The 24,706-nt window shown below is 41.3% G+C and overlaps 1 protein-coding gene across 1 annotated transcript in view; it reads right to left on the reverse strand.

The window, feature by feature from the left end:
- WWTR1 (WW domain containing transcription regulator 1) overlaps positions 1 to 22,534 on the reverse strand; it is a 47,728-nt gene extending 25,194 nt beyond the window's left edge. Inside the window, exon 1 of the mRNA XM_064665616.1 lies at positions 21,952 to 22,534. Coding sequence (XP_064521686.1) covers positions 21,952 to 22,340 — 389 coding nt within the window. The 5' untranslated portion in view covers positions 22,341 to 22,534. The remainder of the gene's footprint in view (positions 1 to 21,951) is intronic.
- Between the last annotated feature and the right edge of the window lie 2,172 nt (positions 22,535 to 24,706).

Below are 24,706 nucleotides of genomic sequence, written 5' to 3' on the forward strand. Positions count from 1 at the left end.
ATATATGACAATGCACTATCAAACTGGGCTACAAAAGAAAATCCAGGAAAGGGCTGTCAAGGTCCTTCACTATCTGGGATCTTTGACATCGCAGAAGTGAATAAGCTCAAAAGGAAAGACCACAGAACAAATATTTTTTGTCAGTAAACAGGGAATTCAAAAACCATTACTAGAATTTAAAGAAATGAAATCTACTTAGTACAGTCTTATTTTGAAAAACTAGTAAGTCACAAGATTTCAGTTCACCTAAGGAAAAAAAATCTCACGAAGTGGCATTCAGAAGCATGATTTTACCCCTTTAAGGTAAATGGGGAAAAAAAAGTGTGCAAGTACTTAGTTCTGTGTAACAATTAAGTTGAAAAAATTACTGTGCATATAAAAATAACCGTTTTCTCTTAAGAAAACCTTTGATCTTACTTCCCTCACACACTTCAAAATTATTTCCAGGCCTAGTGTCTGCTCCTAGGAAACTTCAGGAGTAGAAAGATGACACCCACTGTGTATCAAAAAATAAAAATACTGGTTTGGGCAAAAAAATAACTCACAAATTAGTATTTTTAAATGCTTACCAAGCGTAGTTACATTTATTGGTGCGTTTAGAGACCTCCAGACTCACTACAGAAACACCACCAGCCCCCCAGGGATGGCAGCAGCAGTGGTGCCACTCTTACGCCTCCGTGAGTGCCCTGCCTTAAGTGGTGAGTTTGGCCAAGGGTGGGACCAGGAATCTCTGAAGGAGACGAAGAGAATCAAGGAAATTCTATAATTAGGTGGTACTTCACAGCAGCTTCTGGCAGCTGTTGGGACCGGTGGGAGGTCTGGCTGGGGGCACCACAACACGTAGCAAAATTCTTCCTCGCCAGGTGGTGCCCAGCCTGTCACCCTCAGCCCTGCCCCTGTCCCACCAGGGTCAGCTTTACCAGCACCTGCTGGCTCTGCAGACCTGGGGATGCACTTCAGGCACTGTCATCCTTCCTATCCTAAATGGAGAAGGAACTTATTGTTCACTAAAAACAGTAGGTGAGAAACATTTTAGATTGCCTCTAATAAAAAAAACTGTACATATGCTATGTTCAATAACCCTTGGATATGGAAAAGGAATCTGTGAATGCTTCTTTTTAAGAATCCTTCATTAAGCACTCTTCTTAATTATTAGCAAAATATTTCTTTGTGGATATTCTGTCTTCTCCATGGCTCTTATATGCACAAAAGAAGGGCAGGACATGGTTCAACAACTGCCTGAGAACACACTGTTCTGTCTGTAGCATGCGGTTGGATCTCTTGCTTTGCCATGCTGCTTCTCCCCTTCTCTCACCATGGACTGGAAAATTTCAAGAGCCAAGTTCTGCTCTCATCACAGCATAAAAAGACTTTACAGAAAATACAGCACTATGTCTTAACATCATGCACTCACCTGTGCATTTGCTAACTGTAACTCAGTAAAGTAGACTGCGACAGTTCTCATGATGTGAGAGCTTCCTTCAAACACATAAGGGACAGTCACTTCTCCTACAGGTGTAAAGCTTGAAAATCACGCAATGATTTCACTAGGGCAGCCCAATTTTTATGGCTTGTCACTTGTTTACAGCACCGTTAAATGCAAATTTAAGTGGAAATGCGACTGAGTTAAATTATGATCTGAATCACATCCTGTTAAAGACAATGAGCTTCACTCTGGCATGAGCCCACACAGAACATGTTTGGAGAAAACCCTTGATTGGCACTGACAGTTTACATGCCAGACTGTGCAGACAAAGCATCAATGTCATTAGGCTGGCAGTTGTCTCAGTCTTTTCTTTCAGCTTATGTTTACACTACACACAAAAAAAAGGAATGTGAAAAGTTTAATACAATGAACACAGTGCTAGCCTCTCTTGGTCCTCTCCTGGTTGTGCATTGTGATACCACCGTTAATTATCTAATTACACACTTTTTCCAGAGTGTGCCTGCTTTACTCACTAAATGCATTTCACTATTCAAAGGCTCCATTTCTGAGGTGCTGTGAATTATTTTCTTTAACTAACACACAGCTTCATCCTGTACCTGCTGCAAAATTTTGAAACTCTATTCTAGTCACAGGTGTAATAATCTTTAAAAGATAATGAGTAAATCATCACACTGCAACTTCAGAGATCTCCATTTGATTTTGTAAGGCTGTCTCCATTCTACAAATCAGAGGTACAACATATTTAGCAGTGTTCAGTGTTTTCAGGGAGCACTTTGAATCATCTAGGCCCTGACCCTACAAAATAGGTATCGCTTTTGTGCTCAAAACACAGCTTACAGTGACTTCAGCCACCACTATGAGTGCCTGGCATATTATAAATCACAGGAAGGCATTGGGGGGTTAGTGTAGGTTGGGGGGGTTCTTACTTTTAAACACATACACCCTTTCATGCAGTTAAATAGAGATAAAAAGCCTTTTTCTTTCAGTGAGCACTAAAACAGATCAACAGAAGATGAAGGACTAGAGCCTTTCTTTAGGCTATTTTGTGAAGATACAATAATTCAAAAAACTATTTTTAGCAAATAATGGGTAAAAATAGCATACCCAAGAGACAACATTCACCACATCCCACTTTATTCCCTTGTAGCTTTATCACCTGTAACAACCACATTAAAAATTATTACTATCTGCAAAACATGTATTTCTCCATTAGCCTGACACTTTCCAACATCATATAAAGAAAAGCTGATAGGGCTAGTTCTCTTCCAGGTATGCAGAGAAGACTGCTATTACCTTCTTTCTCATACACACAAGTGGAATGTACATTTATTTTTAGAAGGGTCCCGTCTCCTCTAAAAAGACATATGAGACATTATGAATTCTTCTAAAGAAAACCTGGTGATGGTGCTACACAAGAAGCAGACAGGATAATTTAGACTGCTGGTGTCCATCTCGTTAGCTAAGGACAGACACAGAGTGTCTGGCACAGGCCTGTGCCCAGGGCCACGCTGTGGGAACATGGTACAGAACATGGGGCAACTTGGCAAATGGGCAAGATGCTCCTTCCGTGGGACCACACTGCGAGGTGGGAAATCAGATGGATACAGTGTATTTTCTGCTATTTTGCACGGTGCCTTGACATATTGAAGCTTCTTGATGTTTCCAAATGTCCGAGGCAGACCGTGGGACACTTGGGCTGTCGGAAATAAAATTTGGTTTAAAGTCTGTTCTATTTTTCTGCGGTTCTAAATCACAAATGATTCATGAGGCAGTTTCAGGTCCCAACTGAACCTCAGTGGATTATATTAGAGCCCAAAGCAGGCAGCCTACACCGGGCTCCCTCGGCCTGAGGGCACAGCTGCTCCTCCAGGGCCTGCAGTGCCACAGTGACCTGGGTGAACACCTTGGTTAAAGTGGTGAACCTGCAGAAACAAACCCGGCTGTAGCTGTTTCAGCTACACTAACAGATTGATCTGCCTGACCCTGCAGCCCCATGTGAGTCAAAACAAATCCGAGAAAAATATTTGGAAAGAGAAGGACAGGGCCAGGCCACTGCTCTCAGCATGCCCTGCAGCCAGGACGAGTCAGCTGTGAGACAGCTGGGACAGTGTCAGCCTATTCCACAGCCTGCCCTGTCTTGTGATTTCTGACGGAGGAGGGAAGAATGGGAGAGATTAACAAAAATCTACAGTGGTATTTTTTACACCAAAATCAGACATCAAAAGACAAATGCTTTATTGAGGTTTCAGTATGAAAAACTTCCCTCTCTGAAAAGGAAGAATTTTGCCCATACTTTGGGCACTTCCAAAACACTCACTGGCACTCTGGAGTGACCTGGTGGAGCCAGTCCGTGTCCACAGCTGTTGCAAAAGCACTCAGGGTGCTCATCCCACTCCCCCGCCCCTACGCCCATGCCCCGACACCTCGAAACAACTGGTGGCACAGCCACAACAGCTGTTCAGCATTATTTCCCAGCCTCAGCAATTTAATTATATGCTGACATTACTCACTGCTAATCATGAAGGCAAAAAATTTTGCCCTCTTCAAAGCCATCATGTTAATAATATTTTGCAAAAATCATGCACACAGTATATACACGTGAAAGGAAAATACCAATTAGGCAGAAGAGCTTAAAGCTTCATACTACTGATTCCATTTTTGCTATTCAACAGTTGGAAAGAATAAGAACTTATCATTCCTGACATCACTAAAAACACACAAACATAAAATCCAGTATCTCTCAATCACTTCTCCTTTAGAGTGCGGAAATTAAAAACATTTAACAGCTCAACCACTCGTTGCTGTGGGAGCTCAGGTGAAGCTCTGCAATATACTGACCTGAAGGTTCAGCTACTCAAATTCATGGCACTTGCTTTTTCAGACACCAATAATGTTTCATGAAAATTTCATGAAGCTTTAACAAGGAGCCATAATGTAATTATTAAACTGACTGAACCATGGACTTTGTTCTCTAATGCATGTTCATCATCATCTCCAATCTTCAAGCTGGAACATTACATCTGTATTTGCATATTTATTATCCTATGCTGAGTAACTTCTTCGGTGAAAAGAGTTGCTCTTTCCCTGAATTAGTTTCAGCATAATTTGCTGCTGAGAAGAGAACTTTGGGAATGTCCTGCTAGCTCCCCTGTAACTGACTGATTCCATTGTTGGTGTACACAGAGGCCTTAAAACACATTAAACTAGTTACACAAATTAAAACAAAACACCCTTTGAATTCTATTGAGAACTTAACCTTTAGAATTTGGATGAAATCCCAAATCTTGGGAGACAGAAAAAAAGGTACTGAATGAAGCTATTATATAGAACATTCTTAAGGGATTTTTTGATGTATACACTATATAATGACGATAATGCATTTGTTTACTTGATGAGTGCCTGTAGCACTTATATTTAAAGAGACAGATTAATGATTCTATAAAAACCATGTTTATTTTATTTTGGGGGAAATATAATACCCTGAAGACAAAGTCTTCCTTTGTGAGAGATACATGACATTTTCAGATTTGTGCGGTTTCCGAAACTGTTAAACAGGTTACAGCATGAAAGAAAATTAACTGTCCTCTACTTGAGCTAGAAGGCTATCATCAGGTTTTGTTGTGAATGCCTCTGTTTACCAATATAAAAGCCAAGTCAAAAGGGACCATATTTATGAATAGTCAGGGTTTACATACATAAAATATAAAATGCTGCTGTCTTGTAACAAGAATGGGAGAACTGGCCCAACCTAAAAAATACTCTTTGACAATCATGATGGCATTTCTAGACAACCTGTTATTACTTTAATACATTCTGCCTTCCAGTAAAAATTAACAAATAAGCAAACAAGAACCCCCCTTCAACTACACAGAATCCCCTTACAGGGACACAATGAAAATCTTCCCCAGGTAAGAGTGGATGCTAGGACAGAAAAACAACCAGATGAAAACAGGACACAAAACCCCTGTGAAGTTATAGGAAAATTATCTTGTAAAGTTGTATTGTACTGCACGGTCTGGAGGCAGAGAAATGTATGATTCTGTAGAATTTGTTTCCAGAATTCTCCTCTTTAGTCTAGATTTTTATGTCATGCTTTGCTTTCTAACTCTGTCAGAGAATCACCAATAATGTTTCCAGGACATTGTGCATTTTGCATGTGCATTAACAAAAAACAAAACAAAACAAAATTCTAGTACCGGTGCCCTTTTGAGCAGAGAATTAATAGGGTTGGAGTAATTATCATAATACCAACAAAACTTTTTATGCGCTATTTAACTAACAATTACACACTGTTTTCTCTTTGTAAAATAACTTGTCAAGAGCTTCAGCTCCTTGTAATATATTCAAGTACACTTTTGTAAAAGGTTTTTGTTGCAGAAATAAATAATTTTCTATTCCCTTGGTAGGCACATCTGCAATCCTGCCTCCCTTCTGGTTTTGAAATCATACAGGGACCAGCATTTCTTCAAAAGACAACAAAATGGTGTCACCACAGTCTCTAGAATTTCTTTCCACAAATGCACAGCAGTTGTTCTAACTTTTTCCTATGACAAGCTCTCTTTTTCCAGTTCTGCTTGGTCAGGGTTTCCAAACAGTAACACCGACTGGCTTTTCCCAAACAATTCTCCTTCACTGGAAACTGAGCACTCTGGCTCAAAATGCACGTTTTTGCAAAGCAGTTCCTGGTACTGCAGCTCTCAGTCCGAGATCATTCTCACAACCTCAGCTTTCAGGTCAGTACATTTATTAAGCTCCAAAAAGGTCAGAATAACTTCTGCCCTTTGAACTTCACGGGTAGCAATCTTTGCATTTTAATAGGAATGCCAATGGCTACAGCACAACAGACACGCAGAGCCAAACTAGATACTAAAACATCTTTTTGGGGTTGTTTTTGCTCCAAGCCCCAAATCTCTAAGTCTTCAGACCAAGATCTATATCATGTCAATAAGACTTTAGCTTGCCAAGGAGCAAATGCAAAAGGATTTTCTTCTATGATTTAGTTACAATATAAACAACTAAAAATAATGTTTAGGCAACATATTTCATTCAATATATCAAAAGCATAACTATTTAGATTAATAAAATTAGTTTGAATCTACATTTTTCTACCATAATAGTGGCTACGAGGTAGCTAGAATTATTTCAAATATCAAGCCACTCAAATCTCTCAGTATTTTAGAAAATAATTTTTTTGTTATTGAAAAACTGTCAGGAACAATTTTGTGACTGATACCTGTAAATGCTGAAGTTTTATTCACTTTATTCCCATGCTTCAATGCATCCCACTTTTATTTTTATCTAACCACAAATTCTGGTTTTTGGTGTCTGCTCTCCTTTCAGTGTTATATGATGTAGAATAATCACAGAATCATAAGACCCACTGTTTCAAAACCTATGTGTCTAAAGTTAAATAAACACTATAAATCTCTTTTATCATGTGTGTTATGTGCGTAAGGACAAGGCCATGGAGTTGTACTGCCCAAGCACTTCTGCAAGGTCTGAGAACTCTCCCAGCCAGGGTCTGCACTGACCCACCTGTGGGCCAGTGGCAACTACAACGGGTGATGTTCTTGCAGACAATCACACCAGAGTGGGGGAGAATCCATACCTGTTTAAAAAACAGTCAGTCAAGCAGCTTGTCATTCCCCTCCCAATCCTGCAACCCCAAAACTTTCAGATCTCATTCACACAGCAGCAAAAAGACTCCAGACACCATGGGCAGAGAAAGTGGCTATAGGGATGCCTTTGACATTTCCTCTGTAAAATGAATTCTATGGGAGAAAATCTGCTTCATTTAAATGAATACTGAGACAACCATGACCTTGAATGCATCAGGACTTATCTTACTTCCTCCATTCGGAACATTTTATCAGTATGTTATACTGATAAATATAGTATACAGTACGGACAAAAGACAATTCAGGAGAAACATACTTCTTAACAGACAGAAGGTAAAACAGAATCTTGCCCTCTTCTGAACTCCTCATAAGGCGAGGAAAAGAAAAGCAATCAACCAAACTCAACTGCTGGAGCTAAGGGAAGTGGAGCATGGCTCCTTCCTCTTCCCTGTAAGATTAAGAAATCTATAAGAACTTCAGATATTCAAACACCCTCACTTTCAGGACCTGAAGAAATGTCTGATGGATTCTATGCAAATAATGCCAAAACCCTGTCTTTCATCAACATCAGCATCTTCTCTAGTATTCCCTACTACCCGTTTAGGGGGTTCCCTCATGACACAGAAAAATTTCCAAGGGTTTAATCTCTTACATGGCACATGGACATGAGAAAAATCCCATCACTTCTTCCAGTGAATTGACTCGCAGGAAACAAATTAAAATTGGTCAAATTTCTAATAGTATCTGTTTTGGGTTTACCTGTTTTTATTACCCCCTTACTTTTAATTTTGAAGGTCAGCTTAGAATATTAAAAAAAAGGTCTAATAAAGAAATGGTTCTTTTCACAGTCGGCACTGGTTATCCACTGCCCTCTGCTCACACAGCTTCAGCTCATGGGTTATGTGCTGTGAGGGCCTCAGTACCTCACTCTACCAGACAAAAACAGGAGCAGGTTATAAATAACCTTTTCAGAAGTTTCTTACAAAACTCTGACTCCCAATATATTGGTTCCAGCTCTTCAGAGAGTTTTAGTATACAAAGGTCAGGAGGTGTCCTACTTGGGCTACTCTTTTTCTTTATGATTCGTGGTGGAGGTGATTAGCAGATGAATTTTTCTTGGACCCTATTTCTACCTTCCATACAAGCTGAGTAGTTCCCATGGAAGAAAAGGCAGGACAAATAACCACAGTAATCACCACAGTTCAGAAGGCTGACCTTTTACAATCTCAAACTACTGTGTATCCAGGAAATCCTGCCAGACAGTCCCTGTTTGTAAATGGTTGGGAAATGTGATCGTGTGCCATGAAAAACAGATGAAAAGCAGGATCTGGTTAAAAGACCAAGTCTTTTCTCAAACAAAACCTTTCCAAAATAAAGAAACAATGTCTCCTAGCTGACAGTTGACCTCAGCTGAGGAAGGGTGACAGTCCTGCGCTGGTGCTCTCTGTGCCTGAGAATTTTAAAACAAGACCAGAATTTCAAATAAGATTTAGCTGAACATAAGGAATTTCTGTCAATTCTGACACTGTAGTAATATTCCAATCAAACACAGTCTATTTGAAAAGAAATCTTTTTAAATTTTAAGTACAAATGTAGACAAGTAAGGCTCCACTTAAGCTGAGAACAATTGTAAAAATATCAGATGTTTAGCAATGTAGGTGCATCTCACTGATTTCCAATGGGGTGCAAGGAACACGTGTTTGAGGATTACTGGCACAAGCACGAGAAGATGGGCTCATGTCACAGGAACACGCTGGGCTGTATTCAAAAGGAATAATGCTGTGATATGGAAGCAGCACAAATTAATGACATTATTAGTAAATCAGTCCCTAAGCCTATTTATTTAGTAATGCAAGAGAGTGACTGATCAGGTAATGTTTAGCCTATGCATTTAACTTGGCTAACAAATACAATTTTGAGGGGAAGAGGGTGGCGTGGTGGAGAAAGAGGCTTGCTACCCTCAGGAAAAGTGTGGCTTTTTTTTTAATGCTGTATCATAGCTACAAAAAATGCTGTCATTGACTGAAAAAAAACCAGTAAAAAGGCAGTGTCATAGAGTGCTGTAAAATTTCCTAATAAGCCACTTAAAATCTGGTAACTAAAATCTGATTATTAAAATCTAGTAGGAATGAAATATTTCAAACCAGCTTCTTACCTGGAAAAGTCTCCCTATATTTCAGCTAGACTTCTTATTATATAAATGCAGAATTATTTCATAGAAACACAGGATATCCTGAGCTGGAAGGGATCCACAAGGATGATCCAATCCAACTCCTGACTCCACACAGGGCAACTGAAAAGTTAAATCAGCTATCTGAGAGTCACTCAAACACTTCCTGACCAACAGTGGGCTCGGGGCCGTAACGACTTCCCTGGAGAGCTTGTTCCAGTGCTGACCATCCTCCCAGGGAAGAGCTTTTTCCTTGTATCCAGTCTGAGCTTCCCTGACACAGCTTCCAGCCATCCCTTTGTCCTTTCCCAGTGGGACACCCCCGGGGAGAAGAGCCTGTCACCTCCCTCTGCTCCCCCATGAGGAAGCCACAGACAGCACAGGTCACCCCTCAGCCTCCTCCAAACCCAGCACCTCAGCTGCTCTCCACAAGTCATGTCCTCCACTCTTTTCACCACCTTTGCTGCCCTCCTTTACAGTTTCACATTGTAAATAATTTGATGGACTGTATTTTATTATTCAAAGCCTTAAAATCCTTTACGGTCTTTAAAAAAAGGGCAAAGACTTCGTAATATCCAAGTTCAAAGAAACAGTAAGGGAAACCTCTGACCAAAACTAAACTACTAGGAGGCAAAAGGAACTCTGTGAGAATGCAAATTAAGATATAGCCTGCAAGTTCTCTCATCTTAATGAAGATCTGCAATGTTTTATTGGCATAGTAAGTTCAGAGGAGAGGAACAAAGCAATCTTATTTAAAATTTACCTGGTAAAATTTAACCCTATGCTGACACTTCCATAATTTACAATAATGAAAGTAATCATATTATTACCTCACTGAGAGGTAAGAGCAATAATCCTGTATTTTCATTTTCAGTTCAGCTTTCATCAGCCAAAACAAAATCACAGAGCCTTTTTCCTCGGGCAAACAACTGAACTGGGACTCCACACAGCAGATTTGTGCCCCTGAAGCCACACTCCAAGCCGGCTGCAGTCAGAGGGCCCTGCACTGCTGTCCTGACACGGCTTTGCACAGTTGTCTTTGTTCTGCACACAGTGGAGCCAGGACAGAGAAGCAGACAGAGCTGCTTTCCCTGCCTCAGCAACCAGCCCCTGTGCCAGGGCCCACACCAGAGCCAGGGCAGCAGCAGGACACTTCCAGCCCTTCCCTCCAGAGTGCAACCAGCAGCGGGGACAGGGAGCAGCTCCCTGCTCCTCCAGGGAGGGAACTGAGCATCAGCCCGGGAGAGCCAGAGTACCAAGAACCCAAGTGCAGCCCCAGGCCACTGCCAGCTGAACCACCAAATCACTTCCCTTCAAATCTGCTCTCTCTTACTCAGCTACTGGGTTCAACCAACGCACACGGTTTGGTTTTTGGTTTTATTTCCAATGCCACAGTATCTTCCACTACCAAGGATATTGTTTACCTGTTACTTCCACCGAAGGCCTTGTCTTTCAGTGCTTACACTAATTCCTCTCAAAATAAAGGGGTAAAAATCAAGGTTACACAGGAAACTAAAAACTGGACCTAATAAAGCAGCAGGAGAAATGTAATTTATCAATTCTGGATTTAAATTTGTATCCCTTTTAATGGCATAACTAACCCAAACATCTCGGGTTTGACCTCATACAGAAATGGAAGGCCAAACCAGCTGTGTGAACTGAAGAACAAGTATGTATGCCTCGCTTATGTTTAAAGTGATCATCATCTTGCTTTACATTATTTTAAGTAATAAGCATGAAGTGAAAGTAGAATTAGCTTAATAACAGACTAAGGACTAAGGCACAGTCTAGTCATTACACCAATTATAAATGTCATGTCGACAAAAAAAGCTAATATTTCAATCTCACCAAGATGACATGTGATACAAAGGAATGGATCTGTTAAAGGTGACTCTCAAAACTACAAAGAAAAAATAATGGCTTATATCCACCAATTTCAGTTACAGTTCTATAAAGATCCTGCAAGTCTCTTATAATGATAAACAATATTCTGCTCAACTTTCCAATTAAATACCTCAGGGACTCAGATTCAGCAGCTCCAGATCTCAGTTAGTATTAAAAATTCCTGGCTCACCAAGAGAAAAAAAAAAGAAAAATGTATGGAAATGGGGACCAAATGTTCTACTCCATCATCACGCAGTGAAGGGCTGGAACACAACGCTGATCAGCTGCTCCCAGTCCTGCTGCAACCACTGCAAACCAATATGCTAAAAGACACTCAAAATATTTTTGCATGGGTCTAACAATCCATTACAAAATATATTTAAAAAATAGTGTTGTCATCAAATTCTTATGCTTATTTAAAATGTTTGCTATTGATCTTCATAAAAACTCTTTTTTAAAATTCCAGACACATGAATTAAACACAAAACTCTTTATATACAATTCTGAAAAACTTCCTCCTTTGTGCATGCAGACTGCATTGAAGCACAGAGGCATTTTTTTCCATAAAAGCCCTCTTTTGGAAGAAAACTTCATGCATATGACCTTTCTTTCAAACCAAATCACCATACAACTTAACAAACCTACGTATGGTTTGCATTATGTATTTCTTCTTTAATATCCATGAAAGCAAAACTTTGCTCTGTAAAACCCAATTTCATAGAATTAAATCAAATCAGTAGGATTTTTATCTGGATTTTGAAATACTTGTATTTAAATGCTTTAACTAAGGTGATCTTATCAGGATTTTAAATTGAAATAAACATTTTTTTAAATGAGAATTCCATATAAGGGAAGACTTTTCAGGATTTATTTAGGCCTAGCAGAGATGATCTGGCAGGTCAAGACTGTTGCATATCCCATCTAGAATTACACTATAAAATGAATACTCATTCAAATGTCTCAAAGTAATAAGTCAATTGTAAACTGCAATCTCTCAGCAGGTAACTTTAAAAAAAAAAGCAGATTGTGATTTATGTAAAAAGTCACATATCAATTAAATTTTAAAGACTGCCATTGCTTTGTCTCAAAACCCCTAAGACAAAACACCAAACACCAAAAACTAGCCCTTGCAACTTCTCTTTTTTTGTAAAAAATGCTGGAAGCTGAACGACTAGAAAACATTTCTTGTCTGCCAGTATCTAAAATGCAAGCTGCAACAGGGACCCAAGAAGAATTTTAATTCAGACTTTTTTACCTCTCTGCTGTTTCTAGTACAGCCATCAAGGGGAAAAAAACACCACTTCAAAAGGGACAAATTTATTTATTACGAGAAAATTTGCTTTCTGCAATCAAAAAGCACAGCAAGGTCAAGACTAGAACCAGTGATACAGCACAGCATCAACACCTCATCACCGAGTTATTGCTTGGGATTGCATGTACTTAGAACCATAATCCTACTGCAGTGGTTCCTGTGGTAGGGGATTTTTAATTCCCTGTCTGCATGCAGTCATTCTGCTTCTTACAGGTGCAAAATGTCTGTAGGTAAGTCCAGCACCCAGGAAGGTCAGAATAACAGATCTGTATGCAAATCTGAAAAATTCTGTCTCTAGGATTAATGATTTCTGTAGCAAAAAAAAAAAGCCACGTTTGGGAACTGGATTATTAATATGCATGTTTCTTTCAGTCTACTAAAATTAATTGGAACATTTTATCCATTAATTATGTCATTCCTATAGGCCAGAAAGAACTCCCAACTCAAATTTCCCCATTTGGTCTTCTCCCTTGCTTTGAGAAGTCCTCAGCTGTGGTCAGAAGCTGTGCCAGCCCCAGGGCAGCAGCACTGAACAGGGGCACAGAACACACTGCTCCCAAAGGTGCACAGGCTGGATGCTCTCAAAATACACACTGCTGTGCTGAAGCTGCTTTCATTTGACGTTTTCGTGTGTGTAGGTGGTTTTTTGTATGGGTTTTTTTACAAGATCATCTTAAATTGTTCTTCCCATGAGGTTCAGATAACAGGGAGGAGAACAGCGAAACTGTAATATCCCTTCAGTATCTAACAAAGAGTTACTTCCAGTTTGCTTTATACCTTTATAAATTAAACTGTAAGTAACAGCATGCATTTCTTTTTCAGTCTATCTTCTTTACAGCTTCCTGTTTTTTCTAGAAAAATGAATCAGACATTTGTTTCTTCAAGATAAAAAAAGACCACTGAAAATATTGTTCTAGTAGAAGCCATCCTGACAGAAAAAGGAAATGTTCATGAGACAATATCCTCAGCAGAAGGCATGCTTTTAGTAAAGCAAACCAGACAGTACCACAAAACTACTCAACTAAATGCAAACATATATGTCTGTATCTCCAGGAAAAGTGGGACAAAACTGACAGTGCTCCTGTGTCTTAATTGCATCCCCATTTGTTTTATCTGCAAGTTATGCTTCTCTTTCACATTTTATTGTCCTACTCTTATTTATAATAAAGACCTGTAGTAATTGGTAAAAAATAGCACGTCAAACTCCCAAAATTTAATGGATGTTTTGAGAAGTATTTGACTATAAATATATAGCACCAATACTGGGATCAATTACAATACCTAGGTTTTGACAACTATTTGACAAGAGAATGGACACAGGAGTTGCTTTCTGGAATGTGCAGCATCTGAAACCCCTTCTGGTGCCACAGACTGCTCACCCATTTCCATGCTGCCACACAAAGCAGGGACCTGCCACAGCAGCACGGCACTTCAGCCAGTGTCTGACAATGGAAGATCATGGCAAGTCTGCCAAGTAATTCACAAGACATATAATACACAGAATTTAAGAAATCAAAGTTAGATCTACCCTGTCCTCAGAGCAAGTCTATCATAGAAATAAAATCAACCTAATAATGTGCATCATTCTGTCACTGCAGATGACTGCTTAAATAATGTTTCTTCATAGATTTGGGTGAGCATTGGCATGGTTAATACCAAGAGCTATTTTTTTATTTACATGGACTAGAATTGCAAAGTTTTTTGTGAAGTTACAAACCTCAAACAAGGATCTTTCCTAGTTTTGACTAAGTATGTCTTACAACATACCTTTACTGACTACTCTCAGTGCCGAATCTTTAGCAAAACCTTCATTTCTTTTATCAGTGATTTACTGTTGCACTTTCAGTAAGTCACAAATAGTCTCACTAGAAATCTCTTTTATGCTAGTTATTAAGTTTTACATTGTCTGCTCTCTTGCAATGGCATAATTTCATCGATTTTCCATTGCCATAAATTCTTTCGGTAGCAGACAAAAATTGAAATGGCAGCTATAAAACCTGAATAAAGAAGTAGAACCCTTCACCACTTCTAATAAAAACTAAGTTTTATCTAAAATTCTAATATACTCTTAGGGTGATGTCAGGGCTGAGAGATAGTGATGGCAGCATCTGTGAAAATATCATCCCATGACTGGAACAGTCTTCATTAAGGGAATGGCTGTCAAAACATTACACTAGGTGCATTCTCTGCAGCATGAAGGGATGGCAAGAATTGCTGGCATCACTGTACCCGTCCTGCTGGCAAGGCTGCCATGTCAGTTAGAGGAGTTGTAGGTTGTAGAGACACACATTTATTCAACATTAAAATCTGGTCCACAATTTTCACATCAACCTTACTCACGTCAAACCCTCAGTTTTGGCATGTGCTGATGCAACTCTGCCATATACATTTGCAAAAAAAGATTTTTTCCCAACCTCTCATGGCAAATGCACTTATATTTCTGTTTAAATATTTACAGTAGAATGAGTAAAACATGACTAGGGAAATGCAGTATCAAAACCAAATGCGAAATAAAAAAAGCTTTTGTGGAGAACTCCCCCACTAAACTGTGCTCTTGTCAGCTCCGAAGTGCTGACCTTTTCCTGCATTCCTGCAGAGCTGCACGGTGTTGCCCACACAGCACGGCCACACTCATTTACTGATGCAAAGCCTGCTTTGTTCCAGTTGTGAGACATCTCACCCAGGTGAGGGCACTGGCAGGAGGCTGCAGAGAGAGGCTTCCACACGACAGGACTGCCTGTGTTTCTCTGGAAGAAACCACATGGAACATGTGTCAAGATTAGAAGAGCTGCTTTTGTCCAGACTGTCTGACTAAGCAGACAATACAAAGCCTTTCTTAAGTGGCAATTACGTTTATTCCCGAAGCTTTTGAAAATACAGTAGTTTGAGAAAATTCTGAAAACAACTCTGGCATTTCTACCTTACTGTTACAAAAGGCTGCTTAGACAAACAAGTGACAACAAACAGTTTAGTTTTGTTCTCTCTTTCTTTCTTTCTTCCTTTGTCAAAAAGGGTGACTCCAAACTCACATCTCCCAAACGATTTATCAGTTAAAGAGACCTTTGGAAGTACGGTCTGAAAATCTAACAAACTCCTGCCGGATAACACTGCAAAAGGATGTAACATTGTAAGAAACAACTTCCATGGAGCGATATTTCAGGTTTATTCCTGTACACTGTCTGCTTCAATACACAGAAGTTTCTCATGAACAAGACCAGATGCTGAAATGAAGCCCAGAAGCGAAGGCCCAGAGAGGTTCCGTGATTTCCGCAGTCACAGCACAACAGGAACCGAGCCACTGTTCCCTCCAGCCCAGGGCAGCTTCCCACTGACTTGCACTTCCTTCTGCTCAGCTGCTGCTGCATTCAAGGGCTTCACAATGAAGGTGAAGACTAAGAAAACACCTCAATCAAGAAGTTTAAAACTTTTAACTTTTAAAACTTTTTAACTTCTTTAAAAGCCCACATGAATTTAAGGCTCACAGTTCAAATACTACTTTTTGTTTCAGAAGCAAAAGACTCTGATACAATTTAAGACTTGCTTGACCAAAGACTTACTGCATTTCATGATGCTTGCACCTTTGCTCACCAATCAAACACCAAAAAACAGGAATGTAGTACATTTACAAAAACAACAACAGCAGCCAAACTAGGAAAACTGACTGCAGATAATAAAAAAGGATTACTCATCATACAAGAAAAGACTCAAAGGTACCATGGAAGTGCCCTGCTATTCTCAATCCTGGAAGACTGTCAGAATCTTGCACCCAAAAATGACTAGGGACAGATCAATACCCAGTGAATAAAACCATGAAAACACTGAGGGGCTGGCAGATGTATGAGCAGACAAATAAGTCACTGTGGGAAAACCTGTGCCTGGACTCTCTAGCACTGCTGTGCTTGCAGCCTGACAGCCGATGCAGATGCTGTCAGCCAGGAGGAGGTGCAAGATAGCCTACTCCTCTTGCACATCTCCCTTCATTTGCATTAAGTTCTGGTGACGTTCTAAGCAATGATTTCAATTTTAACACAATACATTTTGCTCAGTTCTCTAAGCAAGCCTGTATCTGTCTCTGCAGTGTAGCTTCATCACATCTGCCTTTAAAATAGTCACAGGTAGGGAATACTGTGGGACAGTGCAGTGTTCCCAAGATTTCTGTTCTTGAAGAGTTCACACAACAGTCATGGGCAGTAGCATTCACTCTAGGTCTGGACTTTGAGTTATCAATCAATGAAAAGAAAAAGATCCCCAAAGCAAAAAAAACCCCACCTCCATCCTACATCATGCCAGCTTCTCTCTCTCTCTCTCTCTCTCTCTCTCTCTCTCTAAGCGAAGGGGGAAAATGCCAAAAGTCTGTATGTTGAAATTCAGCCGACATGACATTTCCTCTGGATTTAATTGCTTCCATACAATTTGTATCTGCTAGTCACGCAATGCCCCCGAGCCCCAAATACACTGTTACAAAGAAGCTCTTGTCCTGTAGTAACCTCCATCAGACAGAATTTTCAGCTTTAACCAAAGCTTCCAAAAGGGAACAAGTCAAAGCCCAAACTCCAGCTCTTCCAACAGGATTTGAAGGAGCGAACAGCAAAAAGCTGGAAAGGGCAGACTTCACAGATTCTACATTGTCAGACCTGTTCAAAGTTGGACACATCCATCACCTTTGGAAGCAGACAGCTCTCCACACTGTCCTTTACCAATTATGGAATACAGATGGCCAGGCAGACCAACTGTTAGATGTTGACTATAGCAGCTCACGATAAAAATAAGCCTACTATTCATTTTCTTTCCTTGAACAACCCAAACCATTAGTAAAGACAAAACCCTTTCAGATGGTATCAGAAAAAACATCTGGTTTTCATGGTAGCATTCTTAAATTAACACCTGTATCTATTCTATACATATCTTTCTAAGAATATGCTAATTGATATTATTTCCTAATGACTAATGCATAAAGCAATTGTATTTTCAGCTCACGTCATGAGATGAATGCATGACAGTTGTCATTCATTAATGCACAAATACTCCTGCATTTTGGGTTTAACACTACAACTAAAGGACAAATTTAAGACAAGTTTTTTTAAACCAACACAATTCTGCATGTTCATTACTAATTTATTAGCTTAAAAGTATACATCGGTCCAATATATCAAATTCTATATATCAACACAACAGTGTGTTATCACCGATTCCTTAAATAATTCAGAAATTCATACACAAAAACTTAATGCAACTTCTGTGTCTAGACAGTCCTTTACAATAAGTTTCTTAAATATTTCCTCAAAAGAAGCCATTCTTGGTAACACTTCCAGAGTCATTGCAGTCTTGCTTAAAGCTTTCTTCACTGATGTGTTACAGCTGAATCTAAAATGTAGCTTATTTCCTAACTCAGAAAACTCAGTGGGAGAGGGAACTGGATCACATTCTGCAAACCAAAATGTGTCCCTGAAGCAATTTTATTCCAGTGCTGCTTCTCTCCTCAGATTTTAATAAGCCCCACATTAACCACTAAATTGTTTTAAGCATCACAGGCAACGTGATTTTAGATTCTGAGAAAACAGTCTATTGATCATGAAAAGACATGATCTTGGACCAGAAAATTAATAAATATAAGCTTTCATCAGAAACTCTGTAGCTGCTCCTACTGCCAAATTCAGAGGAGAAAAAGTAGCTCACAGATCCATGGTAGTCTTTTAAGTGGAACTCCACCACCATCACTAAATCAGCACTTGAATTACAGACAATCACAGCTTGAAAGTTTAGTTTTGATGTGCACATTCCAATCTCAAAACTTCCTGAGCATCTCTAAAATGAGTTACAAAGGTGAGCTATAGTTGAATTTCCGTTAATTAAACTTTCATATTGTATCACAGCTTTCCTGCCTGCTAGGAACTCTTTAATACACTCACTAATTCCAGATAAAAACCATCGGTAGTAATATATCTTGGTACTTTCTAGCACATTATAACTTATTTTTAATAAAGGGATGCTGGCAACAGGAGCAGTTCGGGCACTAAGTCCCAGACAAACAACCACTGGTGACGGGGAACAAAGCAAATGCCTCAAGGTGTGGATTAAATGCTCCAAAAGCTGCAGGATTCTGTGAAATGTGTCTCTCTAATGCACAACAGCAAAGCCAGCAGGGATGCACAGGCTCTTGCTTTGCACCACTCCTCTACAAGGACAAGGAAAGCCACAGCAAGGTAAGTCCCCCCTTGCTGGACATGGGACTGTGACCACAACTGTGGGACAACACTGCAAACGTGTCCTACAAAGGTGTTAGTGCTCTCCACATTCTTATGGGAACTTAACTGAGTAACCCTCATGCATTGTCCATCTCCTCCCCCATTTCCAGTTGTGTAACTACGTTCCTGAGATGGAAAAGTTTCTCTATGATGAAGCACAACACCAGTATAAAATAATAAAAGTTTCTGCAGAATTAACACAAATGGCTTTCAGGGAAAGGCCGTATTTGAAAATCACTGGAGCATGTCAACTGTCTTAGCATTATTTGTTTTGTCATTCTCAGGAAAAAGGTATTTTCATTCTATTTATATTACTTTTCTTCTGCTGCCCTGCTGAACATGCTCAGTTTTGTAAAACTGATCATGTGTTAAATCAAGTTTCTCCACCAACAAAAAACAGTAAAAAAAAAATTGAACATTTTGATTAAATCAAATATTGCAAGGAATTAGCCTTCTTACACTCAAGCAGAATTTAATGGCCAATATGTCCTGGTAAGGCAAATGTTCCTTGTAATATTTTAAAAATAACAGTGTGATCAAGACAACGGTGGGAATGGTTTTACAAGTCTGCGCAGTGCAGACACCAAACTCTCCATATTCTGTTTAGGAGAGTCTGAGCAAGAAGCTCTCTACATACACTGAGGAAACATTAAAACCTCGGTCTTCATTTGAAATATGAAGCTTTACCACCTAAACCCAAATCGGTGGAAAGTAATACTTGAAACATTCTTTTTACAGGATGTGTGTACACAGCCCAGCATGAGGATCTGATATTCCCACTGATATTCCCACTCACCAGCACAAGAGCTATGCAAGGCAGTTTGCCTGTCTTTCCAGAAACTCTTTTTATCAGAAATAAATCACACTTAAATTTTTTTCCACACATGCACACACAGAAAAATGCCTTAGATAACATTGCTGCAAGTGTGTGTTAATGAGTCTGTTTTCCACCCCCCACTTGTGCTGTTCGGTATTTAATTACAGGGTGGAGTGGTCCCCAGGCTACTTATGTTTCTTCCAGTCACAGCCAGAAAATTTCTGCAAGAACTGACATGCAGGAGTGCAACTGCTTCAAGTTGTAGCTGGTTCCCTGTCAACAAGGTCAGCTCGCTGTTCATTGAAACTCCCACTAGTACTTCTGTTCAATAATTCATCAAAATATGTTTAAATACAACAAATTGCATTATAAGCTTCAACAGATAATAAAGGCTTTAACAGGACCTAATTTAGCTATTTACTCTTAGTTCATTTTTTAGTTTTCTTTTCCTAATGCCTACAAACAAATCTTTATCATCAAGCTGGAAAGCACTGGCTTTTTTTTTCTTTATATAAGGAAATGTAACCTTGCATGCCTGGTTTAACCAAATATGATTTTCAAGCATATCACCTGATTTGAATCCTATGTTACTGAACATAGTTTTAAATGCTGTTTTCCATAAACAATCTTAAATTTCTGCAGAAAACTGTATTTTCACCTGAAAATCATTACATCACTATAAAATACTATAATTCATATGTTAGTATTTTATAGAGAAATATTACTCCCCAAAGCATTGGGGTATAAAGAAATACACCACATGTGTAAAGAAATGCATGATTCCAATTTACTTTTAGATAAATGAGGGAAGTTCTGTTGGATAGGTAAAACTGGGGAAACAAAACAAAGACTATCTTGGGTAACAAATTGAATATTGTATTTCATATCAAAAAGGATGCGGTTAATTGGAGTATTACTGCTGATATGATTTGGGAAAAAAAAATAAACACATTTTGAGTTTTTACCCATGCTTTCTATTTAATAAAGGCCTTGCATTTTTAGCCTAAGCAACAAGAATCCGTCGACTTGGAAAACTCTGTCTCTAGGTCAGAAATGCGTGACAGGAAGGTGAAACCACATGAACTCATTTGGATATTCGGTATTAGTCAAAAAACAAAGAGCAGACAAAGATTATGTTATGCAATTTTTAGGCAGAGTTATCTGAAAACACCCCTAGCCAAACCCTAGCAAGAATTCATATTTAATATTTATCTATGAATGGTCTGTTTCAGTGCTCCTGTCAGTCACCTATTTCTCTGTCCTTGTTCTCTCCAGAAAAATACATGCAAAGTGTGAAGACACAAGATCTTCTCATATAGGTGATAAACTAGATCAATAACAAACTCCTAAGTTTGGACCCCTGGACATGTCCACTCAGTATCACAAACGACATACAGAGACAGACAGAAATGTATTTCCGTGCTTTGCTGGTAGCTCTGAGTATGGCAAAAGTAAAAAATCTAAACTCTGCGCAGAGTAATTTAAAGACTGGGCTCTTGAGTAATCCGTTGGAGATTCCAAACCCACGATGCAAAGAAATCACTATACAATCATGTAAATTATGACTTTTTTTCATTTTGCTAAACAGTTTTGTCTCTCTTTCCCCTCACACATTGTCTATAAGCCATTTATGATGGTTGAATACCTACTCGTGGTTTAATATGAACGTGGTTTACTCTTCTGACAGAGAAGGCTGTAGCAAGGAAATGACCTCATGGAACTCCCTCAACACCTTTAGGCAGAAGCTTCACCAGTAAATATTTTATTTCATTAGCAAACATTTTGTCACTGCATTATTTACCAGGTTAATGCAGTGCCACTTAATTTGCAATGAATCTGGAGCTGAGTTACAGAACCTACCAAAATAAGGCACTGTTGCCTTACCACGTATTACAATTACTACATTTTTTCAGGCCTATTAGACTGCTTTGAATCAAATACCGAACGTAACAAATAAAGCACTCTGGCCAAAATGACCGGCCAGGAGTGATATCGGCAGTTGTGTTATCACATTTCTCAAAATCTGTCACCAGAACAAGGCGGGCTCCGACCGTGTCCCCGCGGCCGGGGATGCTCTGAACACCCCGAGGCCGGAGCGGGCCGGGCAGCCCCCGCACGTCCACAGCCCCCGCTGCCTCCGACGGGTACGGACACGCAGAGCCCCGCTCCCACCGGCCGGAAACTCCCTGGAATAACTGTTATTGAACTCGTTCAAAAAAAAATGGTTTCAGAATCTTGGACGTGTGGGCAAGCACGAAAGGAACACGGCAGCGACGGGCACGACAGGGCTCCCGCCCGGCTTCGGGAGCGCCCCCGGCCCTCCCTCGCCTCCCTCTTCCCCCCGGGAAGGAGTTTCCTCCCGGATGCCGCAACCCCTCGGACGCGGAGGTCCCCCCGCCGCCTCGCAGCGCAGCTCCCGCCCGGCCCCCCGACCCCGGCCGGGCCCCGCCGCACTCACTTGAGGAAGTAGCGCTGCCCGGTCTGCGTGAGCGCCATCTCCCAGCCCGGCGGCAGCGGCCGCTCGTCCGTCACGTCGCAGGAGCGCTGCCGGAGGTGCCCGTGCTGCGGCGCCGGGACCGCGCCGGGCAGCGACGCGGGCGACGAGTGCGAGCGGACGTGAGCGGGCGCGGGGCGCGGCGGGGGCCCGCCCGAGTCCGTGCTCGACTGCCGCGAGTGCGAGCCCGAGTCGGGCTCCCTGAAGAAGGACTCGGGCAGGATCTTCTTCCGCCAGGAGCTGGGCCTGGGGTTCATCACCGCGTTGAACAGCGCCTCCAGCTCCGTGTCCAGGTCCTGCGTGACGTGGATCACCTGCTGTCCCGGCGGCGGGGCCGCGGCCGCGGGGTTCATTTTCCGCCCCGACGGCGGGCAAACCGTCCCGGGCGGGCGGTGGCCGGGGCCGGCCCCGCTGGCGGCCGCCGCCGAGGACGTGACCCGCGGACCGAGCGGGCGCGGCGGGAGCGGAGCGGGCGAGGCGGGCGGGCAGCGCCTCTGCGGCCCCGCCAGCAGCGCCGGTGTCCCGGGCGGGCGGGGCGGCCCCGGGCCGGGCAGCGGCGGGACGGGGGCAGCGCCGGCCCCTCCCGCCCGCCCCCGGCGGCTCCGGCCCCGCCCGCCCGCAGTTATGCAACTGCCGCGGAAACTTCGGGCGGGGGACGGGCCTCGGGCCGGGCTCGGGGGCCCTCGGAGCCCGCCCTGCTCTGCCCCTGCTCCCCTCCTGCTCCCCTCCTGCTCCCCTCCTTGCTCCTCTCCCTCGTCGCCGCACCCCGTCCTGTCCCGTCGCGGGGAGCGGCTGCCCCGGCCCGGCCCGAGCGCCGGGGCCGTGGGGCCTGGGGAGCCTCGGAGCGCTTTGTCTCTGCCAAGCTAGTGAGCTTTGCTCCTAAACCATCGTTCAGGAAGTTCAGAGGCTATGCTAATTTCTGGAAGAAAAATGATGCATAACTTAGTTCGCATACAAGCTTAATGGCATGATTTAGTGATGCTGTGGTGATGAGAGGGAGGAATGAAGCATTCGTGGTGACATGGACTGTAACCACGTCGCTGTAGTTTAGGTAAGGTTTGGCCCTTTGCTGTCAGGTACGAGTCCAGTGCAAAGCTGTATCTTGTATTTTCTAATTCCCTCTCCGTAGGGGCTGTTTCAAATGCAGACGTGATGCTTTGTGGATCTCTGCTGATTGCCTGTTCACAGTCACTTGTCCTTGGTTTAGTCTATACTAGAAACCAGAGCTGTCATCAAAATGCATTGCTGAGGTTTTCTACAATTAATACTTTTTTTTTTTTTTTAAATCTTGTCTAATTTTCTGGTGCACTTGGAACAACTTTTGAATGGTGATATGACCAGCTTAAATTCAGTAGCTGTGTCAATAAAGAACAATGTTATTAACTTTCCAACTTCACTGTTGGTTTTTACAGAAGGAAGTATACAGTGGTTTTGTGACTACCCATATAGAGATATAACACGTTGGCTACACAAACACATTAATTTAAGTAATGCATTTTGTCATTTTATTTCTGCATTTTGGACAGACTCCAGGCTATGCTGATCGATAAGAATACATCCTCCTCACAAATCAGAATCTACACTAGAAAAGTCTGAGGTAATTTTTTTTCTGAACATACCTATTTCTTAAAAAGAATCATGAACTTTTCTGAACTGCTTTTGGCTTCTCCAGCAGAGGACTTGAGCTTGACCTAACCACATTTGTCTCTTAATCAGTGTTACATGTAATACTGGTAATGCAGATTCTGAGAGCGGTGGTTTAAGCCTGTACACGAACTTGGATCAGGATCAGCTAGCTCTGTGGAACAGATCCTGTGCACTTCCTGATTGCCTTGCTTCAACAAATATTCCCCTTCGTTTACTTTTCCTCACATTTCCTGTCCATGTTTCCATTGGCTCAGCAGATCTCCTCCTTGGGGTTTCCTTTGCTGCTCTTTGTTTTGTGTTCTTTTTTTGTTATTTTCCCCCATATATGCTGCGTTTCTGATCAGGAAACCCAGTACTCCTGAGACTTATTTATGCTTCCCTTCCCGAAGAATTTTCCATGTTATCTTTTGTACCATTCTCCTGCTGCTTCCTTATTGTGTTCCTTGCTGCAACAAGCTCAGAGAGCTGTGCTCATCACAGCACCCACTCTCCAGGGTTAGGCAGACATTACACATCTTTTTTCTCTTTCCTGCAGTTTCCTGATTTAAAACCTTTGGATATGAGATTGTGTGTGCACGTGGTTATTGCACAGATAATGATCTGAACGTGAGTGATTTTTCATACAGCCTTTAAAAGGGCTTTTTTGCTTCCTCCAGGCCTCTGTATCCTTGAGTAAAGACACCCCCCACCCCTCTACCTGTTCCAGTCCTCTCCAGGTGAAAAGCCCGTTCAAGGGAAGGCTCTGACAGTCTCATTATGAGGCCATGTCGTCTGTGTTAATTAGACCACCTTCAGAAGAGAGTGTGGCATCCTGTGAGGACATGCACATTTGTTCTAAACCTAAGCAGCATTTATTACAGCTAGAACTGTCTTCAGTGAGATGTATTTCAGCTGCAGTTTTTACTGAATAATACAATTATCTGCTATTGTACCACTTGGTGTAGGCTAAAGCATTTTTCTCCACAAATCTGAAAGTGATTTGAACTGTAAGAATACATTCTCATATTGTTGTTATTATTATTTAGAAATACTAACTTCCTTCTTTGGACACAAAAATAGGATATGACCACCA

The sequence above is a fragment of the Pseudopipra pipra genome, chromosome 10 (assembly GCF_036250125.1).
Source record: "Pseudopipra pipra isolate bDixPip1 chromosome 10, bDixPip1.hap1, whole genome shotgun sequence".
Taxonomy (NCBI): Eukaryota; Metazoa; Chordata; class Aves; order Passeriformes; family Pipridae; genus Pseudopipra; species Pseudopipra pipra.